Below are 11,475 nucleotides of genomic sequence, written 5' to 3' on the forward strand. Positions count from 1 at the left end.
CAGGCTAACGTCAGATGTTGGCCCCAGCTCTCCCCTGAACTCCAACTCCTACCTATTCCACTTGCATGTTTCATAGGCACCTCCATATGCCCCAAACCAAACTCATTTCCCACAACTGCCCCATCTCAGCACATGGCAGCTCCACTCTTCCACTGCTCAGAAGAGAACTGGTGAATCCTGTGACTCTCCTCGCTCTTTCTTACTAATCCATCAGCAAATCCTGTTGACACCTCCTTGGAAACAGATCCAGAATGCAACATTTCTCACCTCCACAGCTACCCCAGGCCCAAGTCCCCATCATCTGTTGCCTGGATGACTTCTAGCGGGTCCCCCTGCTCCTGCTGCCCTTCCAGTCTGTCTTCATCCCAGCGATCAGAGTGACATGTCAATGACATACATCATACCCAGGCACTCCTCCACTCTAAAGCAGCCAGTGGCTTCCATTCAAATGTCCCCTTATGAGAAAGGCCTCCTGTATACATGCCTCAGCTGCTCCTTACTGGCCCTACTTTCCTCCTCAAGCCCTGAGCACCTGACACAGCACATACTTGTTCGCTTGTCACCTGCCTCTGCCACCATAAGGTAAAGTCCACAAGACATGACCCACATCCACTGCTGCAGCCTCAGCACTTAGAAGAGTTACTGTACATACATCAAACTTTGCTAAATGAACAGGTGAAAAAAAAGTGTTGAATAACCAAAAAGTATTGCTTAAAAACGTTCTATTACCAACAGATGTTTTAACTGATCATGATGACAACTACATGCATGACAACTGGCTGAGAAGACATACTGTAATAGTTTGGGGGCAGGGACTTCCCCGGTGGTCCAGTGGGTAAGACTCCGTGCTCCCAATGCAGGGGGCCCAGGTTCCATCCCTGGTGGAGGAACTAGATCCCACATGCATGCCACAAATAAGAGTTCGCATGCCATAACTAAGAAGCCTGCATGCCACAACTAAAGGTCCTGTGTGCCACAATGAAGATTCAGCACAGCCAAAATAAATAAATAATAAGTTAATTAATTAACTAAAAAAATTGGGGGGCAGAAAGGGAGGGAGGGTACATTCTTCTTGACCTAAGTTAACAGAGCTTTCTCAATACTCCAACAAATAACACTAGCAATAATATTGGGGATGACCAAGATGCCACTGACTGAGTGCTCACTGTGTGCCTGGCTCTTTCATACACTGGACCCTCACCCCAATCCTATAAGGAAGATATTTTTATCCCCACATTATAGAGGAAGAAACAAACTCATAGTTAAGCAACTCACCCCAAGCCACAAACCTGAAAACACTCACTTGAGACTCAGTTTCCATTCAAGGTTTCCCCTAAAATATCAAACAATACTAAGATGGGCACCAAGCCTAAACAACGGGTCCTTCTACTAACTGGACACCTCAGGCTGGGTTTCCTGGCATCACACTTCCCTGTGTCAGCAGCCCGTGTCCTCACTGACACTCCAGACCCTGGCCCTCAGTTCAGGAAGAGACAAATGACCTACCCACTCTCCATGTGGACACCCAAGTTCTGTGGCATCACGTCCGGGTGAAAAGCATTGACTTAATCTGTCAGTTTTCAAGATAACATTGCAGTTAAAGTTTTCCCGTAGACTGCATTTTGGAAGGAAAAGTGCTCTAGTGGGAGAAGGAGGAGGATCATGAGTCTGGAAAGGCATCCTGTCTCCACTGCTGTCAGCAGAACCCTGAGAAAATGACCCATCTTCTAAGCCTCTTTCCAAGGTTACCTCTGTGATACGTATCTTCTGGAGATTTTAATCTCCTGCATTTGAGTAGTGTATGCTCAACATTACTGTAGAAGACAGACACTCCCTTGAGAAGGGAGAGTATATGCTGGCTGAAAGGAACTGGGAAACAAGCAGAGATACAGGACACTAATCTCACCAAAAAGGTGTGAAGTCCCAGGGTCCCGGGTCCAGGGCTGGAATGGGTCCCTGATAAGATAAACTACAACTGGGAAGAGAGGGACCAAGTTGGGGGCCCCATTTGAGGCACCATAACAAAGCCTGCCCCCCTGCTTGTCATGGTCCAGGCACAGACTCTACTCTGGGGAGTGGGAGGAGAAGGGGGATGGAGAAAAGCAGACTTTAAGGACAAAAGCTAGCTCCGAGACAGACATTCACCTTGGTCACCCGCCTTTCTAGGTTATGGTGAAGCCAACAGCAGCCCTGCATGAAGTTCCTTCTTTTGGATGAAGAAGGAACCAAGGGTGATGCCTGAGTTCTTCTGTATTTACAAACAAAGGTCATCAGCTGTGAAATCTCCCAGGGGGTCCACTGATCTCCCGTTATCTGGCAGATCGGGCCTGTGAATTGACAGTCAAAGGATAGTCTAGTTGACTGAAACAGAGACCTATACATCTCATTACTGCCTCCTTAGGCCCAATTTAGACCACTTATGCCTTTATTGCATATTGCCAAGAACTCCAAGATTACAGAAAAGAAAATGAAAGGCCCACAGAATCCCTCACTTGCCTCCTTGTACCAGACATACGCAAAGCAAAAATAGTATCCAGTCCCTCCTCTTATGGAGTACACAGTTGACATGTAAGTCAGATAAACATTTACCTTCAAAAATAACCCTTTAGGGCTTCCCTGGTGGCGCAGTGGTTGAGAGTCCGCCTGCCGATGCAGGGGACATGGGTTCGTGCCCCGGTCCGGGAAGATCCCATATGCCGCGGAGCAGCTGGGCCCGTGAGCCATGGCCGCTGAGCCTGCGCGTCTGGAGCCTGTGCTCCGCAACGGGAGAGGCCACAACAGAGCCCACGTACCGCAAAAAAAAAAAAATAATAATAATAACCCTTTAGTCCAACAATTAAAACAAACCAAAAGGGAACTATACTCAGTATGTTGTAATAACCTATAAGGGAAAAGAATCTGAAAAAGAACATATATATATATATATATATATATATTATATATATGAATCACTTTGCTGTACAACTGAAACACAACATTGTAAATCAACTACACTTCAATTAAAACACACACAGACTTCCCTGGTGGTCCAGGGGTTAAGAATCCGCCTTCCAATGCAGGGGACACGGGTTCGATCCCTGGTCAGGGAACTAAGATCCCACATGCCCTGGGGCAATTAAGCCCGTACACCACAACTACTGAGCCCACAAGCCGCAACTGGAGAGAAGCCCACGTGCCCCAACTAAGACCCAAGGCAGCCAAATAAATAAAATTAAAAACACACACACAAACTGGTTTTGGTTTTGTTTTCCCTCCAAGGTTGTTGTCTTCATCTGAATTAGTTGCCAGCAACATTTAAAAAGTTAGAGATCACAGATGCAGGCTTACACCCAGCTACTCTTCAGGAAAGACTGGAAGATCTGGCGGTCCTGGAACCACATTCCTGCTGGGGAGCAACAGGAGAGACTGCAGTAGCTGCTGCCCCCTTCAGATAGAACACGTTCTCTCCATCCTGGCCTCCCAGAATAATAAACAAAAAAAGGTTTACTTTGGGAAAAAATATTTTTTTATTTAGGAAAAAATCCACTTTACTCTGTGTGTGTGTGTGTGTGTGTGTGTGTGTGTGTGTGTGTGTGTGTGTGTGTGTACTAGAGCAAGAAAAAAGGGGAAAAAAGTATAAGTATATAAAATAGGAAACAAGACTAGGGAACAGCCCCAGGTACAGAGGAAAAAGCTAGATATAAAAGATGATTTACTATAAACATATAAATAACCAAAACCGAACCCAGAAAGAGAGCGCAAATCTAAGAAACTATAATAGTTATCAAAGTGCTATATTCTAAAAAAAGGCACCACACTTAGGTAGTTTTACAGGTGAATTCTACCAAAATTTAAAGAAAGAGATCATTTCAAAAGTGTTTAAACTGGCTAAAGAAGAGAAAGAGAAAACTTTTAATAAAGCTATAGAAAACACTAAAACAACTTGGTAAAGACGGCATTGAACAAGAAAATTACAGACTAGTCTCACAAATAATGGTGTAAAATATTAATAAATAGAATCTGTCTACACCATAAGAGTTATCATTGGGTTTCCCTGGTGGCGCAGCGGTTGGGAGTCCGCCTGCCGATGCAGGGGACGCGGGTTCATGCCCCGGTCCAGGAAGATCCCACATGCCGCGGAGCGGCTGGGCCCGTGAGCCATGGCCGCTGAGCCTGCGCGTCCAGAGCCTGTGCTCTACAGGGGGAGAGGCCACAACAGTGAGAGGCCTGCGTGCCACAAAAAAAAAAAAAAGAGTTATCATTGATGACTCAATAATGATGATTCAATAAGATAAAATGATGATTCAATATTATAAAATCTATTACTACAACTCAGCATACTAACAGGTCAAGAGATAAAATTTATATGATAATTTCACAGATGCTAAAACAGCATTTGATAAAATTCAACAACCATTTTTGACTTAAAAAATGACAAAACAGCAACACACCCCTTACTAAAATAACTAATGTGGCACAAACACTAAAAGAACTCTCTTTAAAGTCAGGATACCCAGTATCATCCCTATTATTCAACCTCGTTCTGGAAATACAATGTAACCAAAAAAGAGAAAGAAACAAAAGACATAAGAAAGTAGAAAACGAGACAAAATTCTTATTATTTGCAGCTGACATGATAGTATACCTGGAAAATTCAAGAAACAACTGCAAAAACTACTTGAAACTAAGATTATGTAAGTTGCTAGTTACAGAAGTAATAAATACAACCAGTTACAATATGTAATATAAGAAAATATTCTATTTTCAATAACAACAGAAAGATAAAATAACTAGGAATAAACTTAAGAAATGTACAGGATTTTAAAACTGACTTAAAAAGACATTTCTGAGACAGGGAAATGTATGTGTAGACTGGATATTAGATAATATTAAATTAATTACAGATTATAAATTGTTAATTTTGACACAATACGATAATAGCTTTGGGGTTAGATATATTTCAAAAAGTCCCTATTTGTTCATGATATACTGCGAAATATTTATGGATGAAATCATTTGCTTTAAAATAGCCTAGTCCCCCACCATACTAAAAATGGAGGGGAGGAGGAAGAGATGATTCAAGATTGGCAAAACATGGAAAACTGTTGACTAATCATTATATTATACTGTCTCCTCTACTTTTGTATATTTGAACACGTGCACAATAGAACGTTAAAAGAAATGTGCAGGAGGACCCAAACAAAGGCGGATCATTAAAGACGTAAATAATCCCAAAGATGTATAATGAGCTTAGAAAAACACACAAAAATTGCCACCTAACCATTAAGAAATGCAAATTAAAGTTACAAATCAGATGTCATTTTCATCAATCAAGTAGAAAAAGATCAAAATATCTGGTAATGTTCACTATTGGGGGGCAGGCAACTGACACTACTGGAGGGCGTGTCAGTACAACTTCTTGGGAGTGCACTTTGGCCTTTGCTTTCAAAGTCATAAACACACATCCCTTGGCTCAGCAATTCCAATTCTAGGTATCTATTCTAGATATTCATTCACCAAGTATTTTCTCCCACCTACTATGTGCCAGGCCCTGGAGACAGACGCTGAGAGAAAAATTGTCCCTGCTCTCAGAGGGCTTCCGTTCTCGTGAAGGAGACTACCCACAAAGCAAGTCAAGTGTGCAGGCAATCACACCGTCAGCTAAGGCAGCGGTCCCCAACCTTTCTGGCACCAGGCACCAGTTTCATGGAAGACAGTTTTTCCACGGAAAGGAGGGGGATGGTTTCAGGCAGTAATGTGAGTGATGGGCGGGGATGGTTCAGGTGGTAATGCGAGTAATGGGGAGTGATGGGGAGCGGAAGATGAAGCTTCGCCTGGCCTCCCGCTGCTCTGCTCACCTGCTGTGTGGCCTGGGGACCACAGGGGACCCCTGAGCTAAGGGATAAGTGCGATGAAGAAACAAGTAAACAGAATAGGGGGGTTGGGGGCGGCAGGAAGGCTATTTTGGATGTGCTGGTCTGGGAAGGCCTCTCTGAAGAGGTGACAGTAAAGCAGAGACCTGGTTGAAGGAGAAGACGCAGCAGGAGAACATCCAGGAGAGCATTTCAGGCAATAGGGAAGGAAGCCATGGGCTGACACACAAATTTGGCCTTCCCGCCCTCTGCTTTTCTTTTTATTCCCGTAACAGCCTTTTGTTTATCCAAAGGATATGGCACCACTTGAATGTCTCTCTTTGTCTCCAACTCAAAAATAAAAATAATCAGATCCTTTTAATACAGTACATCTTTCAAGGAAGGTGCCAGGCCAGCACTGTTTCCCCAAACATTGTGCATCACAACTTGATTTCTTCAGAGGAAGAGTTCCCAACCTATCTAAGTGCTATGTCAAGCTTGTTACTAAAAGTGCATTAAAGCCAGTTGTGAGTTTTTAATGCAGATAAACCTTTCCACAGAACAGCTTAGTTTCACAAAAGATACTCACCAGTTGCTAGATAATTTTACACAAAAACAAAAATATTGTCAGTCCCTGAACTTCTGGCAGGACTGGGAACCACTGACTTAGAGAGGTATATAGTTTAATTTCATGATCTTTCAGGCAATGCAGTTGATGTTTTTAGGGGCTATTTGGATAAATATTTTACACGGAAGTGGCCAGTGTCAATTAAGGGCATTCCAGTTGACCCCGAAATCAGTGACTCTGCTACAACACCTGAGAACATTACATACTAACTTCTTCAAACACCACTGAAACATCAAGACTTCAAAACTGCCATGAGTGATACGTTCTACAAACAGCCAGACTATGGGGAGAGACTTGCCCGCGTGAAATATGCCCCTATCCCAACTGTGAGATTAATTTAACATAAACGCATTCATCTCCCCAAAGGGAGACCGAAAATAACCAGGTGACTTCCGGACGGGACGGAGATTCCCAAGGAGACGACTCCTGCGGACACATTCCACGTACCACCAGCCAGCTGCTCGCGAACGCCGGGCTTCCCCCCACCCCCTCGACAGCCGAGGATGCGGTGCACCCCATGTCCCTGCACACGGCCGACCCCTCAACCGTCCCCGAGGGACCGGCAGCTTCGAGCAGAGGGTGCCGCGGAGACTCAGGCACCGGTGAGCTGCCCACCCGGCGAGAGGGACGATGGGTCGGAGTCGGACGCAGAGCAGATCGGAGCGGAGTCAGCGCTCCCGGGCGTCCAGGAGCTCGCCACCCTCGTCGAGAGGCGCTCACCTGCCGGTCACTGGAGGGCCCCCCCAGGCCCGCCCGAGAAGGAAGGGGGCGCGGGGGCCAGAGGGGGACCACGGGGGAGGCACCCGGGGACGCCCGGAGAGGGTCGGGGGGCACGCGGGGTGGAGGGCAAGTAGCTCCGGAGGGTTGTGGGTCCCGGGCCGCCTCCGCCGCTCCTCACCTGCCCAGCGCCCGCTTCATGCCTGCGTCGGCGGCGCAGCGCGGCTCGGCCGGCCCGGGGCCCGCCAGGTACAGGTTCTGCTTCAGGCGGCAGTCGGCGTCCAGCGCCGCGGCGGCCGAGCCGGCGGAGGACGAGCCCGAGGCGGCGTGGCGCTCATGCTCCAGGGCGACTGACTCGGTCCGCTTCCTCATCCCGTGGCCAGCACCGCCGGCCTCACCCTCGCCCCGGGCCTCGCCACCCGCCGCCGCTCAGGGGAGCAGCCGCTCAGGTGAGCCACCACCGCCGCCGCCGCTTGGAGCCCGCCGCCCTGACGTCCCTGCCGGCCGGGGTCGGGGCGGGGCCGGCGGCCTCCCTGCGCTGATTGGCCAGCGCTGAGTGGCTGTAGGCGGGTACGCCGGCCGGGGCCCCCTACCCGGCGCCCGGCGCGCCCAACATCCCCAGCGGCGATCGCAGCCATCTTGGACACGGGCAAACGAAGCCGCAAGGCGCGTCACCGTTCGGGCGCGGCTGACTGGCGGAGTAGCGCTGGGCAGGGGTCGGGCTAGGTCAGACACGAGGCCGCCTGGTGCCCACTGCAGCGGCCTGAAGGGTACTCCGCGCATATCCCCGGCTCTCTGACTCCCCCCAACAGTGGAAACCCCCGAAAAGGTTTTATAAGAATTTACACAACAAAAAGAAAAAGGTGACATGACAATTCTGTCCTAATAATGATTTATAACTATTTTCCCACAAGGACTTTTCTTTAAAAAATATGTGATCTGGTAGTTTTGTTTTTTAATTTGAAACAGAAATGTATAGATATTTCTTTTTTTTTTTCTTTTGGGCCGAACGTTTGAAAACTGAGCTGCTTAAAATTTTTACTTTTTTAAAAAAACAGTATTTTAGATTTTTATAAAGCAGAACTAGCTGTTGGGGGAAGAATCCATTTCACAAATTCCCACTTGTGAAACACAAATTAAGTACTAATTCAACCCATCCTAAAAACAGAAAGGAAAGAGCAGTTTCACCTATTCAGTTTTATAGCTTTGGCTTTCTTTAATATGGCATTATTTTATTTTTTTTACAAATGATGTACAACCAAGAGATTCGCTTATTTATTCCAAAGTAACTTGTAATTTCAACATTTGTGCCAGTGAAAACTATTGGCAACTGATAACTTAAGATCAATTAGAAACGTCTTTAGAAATTCAATAGCTCCTTATATTAGCTTTGTAATGATACTTAGAAATTGCAAAAGAATTTCACTGACCATATTACTAAATATCACAACCAGCATTCATATTTGTCCAAATATACTTTTGGTGAATTCTTTAAAGTAATGTAGAAGCACATACTGGAGACTGGGAATCCAGAAAATAAAGTGTAAAACATTTTTTTACTCTATCACTCACTAAATCCTTTCCAATCAATAGAAAAACAAAAAAGCTAGGAAGGGAGGACTGGAAAGAAGAGAGTAAGGGGTACTGAGTCTTTCTTGCTGGTATTAGGCCTTGCTCCAGTCCTCAACTCTTGGTCCACACTCACTCTATAAGTAATCTTATCCAGGCTCTAATCTTATCCAGGTCACCCTACAATGGGGACACCTACATTTGTATCTCCAGTCCACACCTCTTCCTTGAACTCCAGGCTCCTCTATCCAGTGGTCTACTCATCCACTCTGACATCCAACAGGCACCTAAAATCATGTTCAAAGCTGAGCTCTCAGCTCTTCTCCCACCCCAGCTCCATCCATAACCTTCCCCACCTCCAGAATGCTCCCAGCTCCATCCATAACCTTCCCCACCTCCAGAATGCTCCCAGCTCCATCCATAGCCTTCCCCACCTCCAGAATGCTAAGTCCATCCTTACAGTTCCTCAGGCCAAAGCCTTTGAGTCATCCTTGATTCCTCCCTTCTCATGACACAGCAGGTCTATCACCAAGCCTGGTCAGCTCTCCTTTCAAAATCTATCCAGGATCAACCACTTCTCACCACCTCCACCATGGGCCAAAGTGCCATAATCCCTCACTTGGATTCTTATAATAGCCTAAATGGTCTCCTGCCTCACTTCTGTCTACTTAATCCAGTGGCCACAAAGGTCTTTTTAAAAACTCTAGATCCAGTTCTGTCACTTATTTGCTCAAAACACTTCAATGGCTCCCCACCTCGTGGAAAATAAAACCGAAAGCTTATGAAATGGGCCAACGGGCCTACTTGACTTGGCCTCAGCCACTGCTCAGCCCTCACTCTGTTCTCAGCCACCAGCCTCTCTCTAGCTCACCCTGCTCCAGTATCACTGCCTCCTTGCTGAGGCAGGGGCCCCAGGGTGTTGGTGGCATGTACATGAGTCATCATATCCACATGGCTAACTCCCTTCCACTTTAGGTCTGTGCCTTCTCTGAACACTAACTCGAAACCTTCAGGCCCTCTCACTGTCACAGTTCACCTTCCCTGACTTACACTCTTTTTTTTAAAAAATTTTTATTGGAGTATAGTTGCTTTACACCATTGTGTTAGTTTCTGCTGTACAGCAAGATGAATCAGTTAGAGGTATACATATATCCACTCTTTTTTAGATTTCCTTCCCATTTAGGTCACCACAGATCATTGAGCAGAGTTCCCCATGCTAAACAACAGGTTCTCATTAGTTATCTATTTTATACATATATGCCCTGACTATTTTATACATATATGCCCTGACTTACACTCTTCTTAGCACTTTTCACCAATATATTTGTCATCAGTATATCTGTATCTGCGTATTGCTGTTTCCCACACTAGAACTTAGACTCTGACGGCAGGGACTTTGCTGCTTTATCTTCAGTGTCTAGAACAATGCTGAATATGCACTTCATAAATATCTGCTGAAGGAATAATGAATCATCACAAACCCCCAGAAGTGGGTACTACTGCCCCCACTGTATAGGTAAGGAAGTGAGTCTCAGGCCTGAGGTCTGAAATTGAAAAGGTTTATGGCAAAGGAAGGTTGTGGATACTGGTGTTCCTTGGATTACACTATAGAATTGTGTATTTGATAAAAACACTTAGCTAAATTATCCATTACTGTAGAGCTGGGAAGGAAAGGTCACTCAACGTGACCTCAGAGGCTTTGTAGACCATTCCCAGGCTCATTTCTCAGACCACACATCTACTGTATCTATACTTGCAAAAGAGGAACAAAGTTTCTAGGGTTAGATAGAATGGATCCAAGTAACGTTGTTTGTTTATTTTATTTATTTATTGGCCGCTTGGCATGTGGGATCTTAGTTCCTGACCAGAGATGGAACCAGCGCCCCCTGCAGTGGAAGCGTGGATTCTTAACCACTGGACTTCCAGAGAAGTCCAAAGTAACACTGTTTTAAAAAAAAAAAAAATAGCCACGGGAATTCCCTGGTGGTCCAGTGGTTAGGACTCTGCGCACTTCCACTGCAGGGGGCATGGGTTTGAGAACTAAGACCCCGCATGTCACATCGCGGGGCAAAAAAAAAAAAAAAAAAAAAAAAACAAAAGCCAAATAAAACGAATTGTTTCCATAGCAGTAATTCCCACCTTTGATTCTATATGGTTATGAAAATTTCCGTCATCATCTCGGCGGGAATATGGCTATGTGTATTCATGTTAATCAAGGGCAATCCCCAACCACCACCTTGTGAGTTATTGTACACGTTTTTAAATGACTGATTTAATATCAAATGTAGTACGGTGGAGTTGAAGGCTTAAATACAGGGTCTGTCACTTTACGAACTGTGTGATCTTGGGCAAGTTCTCTAACTTCTGTTTTCTAATCAGTACCAAGAGTCTTAATAACCACTTTAAGGATAATCGTGAGAATTAGGTGAAGTATGTCACAGTCCCTAGCACACAAGAGATACCCAATAAAAGTTGTTTTCCCTTTACCATCACACAAACAAACCCACACTGGAAAACCGAACAGACGCAACGCTGGGTGCTAACATCACTGCACACCTTTGCCGGGTCTGCCTTCTAGACCGCATCGTGCGCGTCCCCGTTAACCTAAACGAGAATGAATGAATCCAACGGAAAAGGGGACGTACGTCCATCCCGAGCTGTGCTGCGCGGGAGCTGTCCTGCGGCTCAGCCTGAGCTCAGACCAAGGTCTGGACAGGAGGGCTGGGCTGA

At 45.8% G+C, this 11,475-nt stretch overlaps 1 protein-coding gene across 6 annotated transcripts in view; it reads right to left on the minus strand.

Moving 5' to 3' along the window:
- ABHD12 (abhydrolase domain containing 12, lysophospholipase) overlaps positions 1-7,699 on the minus strand; it is a 70,245-nt gene extending 62,546 nt beyond the window's left edge. For 3 of the 6 annotated variants that reach the window (XR_012326202.1, XM_033840633.2, XM_073792633.1), the window contains exon 1: positions 7,358-7,697. Coding sequence is in view for 4 of the 6 variants with exons in the window: in XM_033840633.2 (XP_033696524.1) it covers positions 7,358-7,548 (191 nt within the window). In the remaining 2 variants the exon portion in view is untranslated. Of the gene's footprint in view, positions 1-7,357 lie in introns of all 6 variants that reach the window. The other 3 variants (XM_033840634.2, XM_019927569.3, XM_073792634.1) reach the window with 3 other exon arrangements.
- Between the last annotated feature and the right edge of the window lie 3,776 nt (positions 7,700-11,475).

Source organism: Tursiops truncatus, chromosome 15 (genome assembly GCF_011762595.2).
Source record: "Tursiops truncatus isolate mTurTru1 chromosome 15, mTurTru1.mat.Y, whole genome shotgun sequence".
NCBI classification, from domain to species: Eukaryota; Metazoa; Chordata; class Mammalia; order Artiodactyla; family Delphinidae; genus Tursiops; species Tursiops truncatus.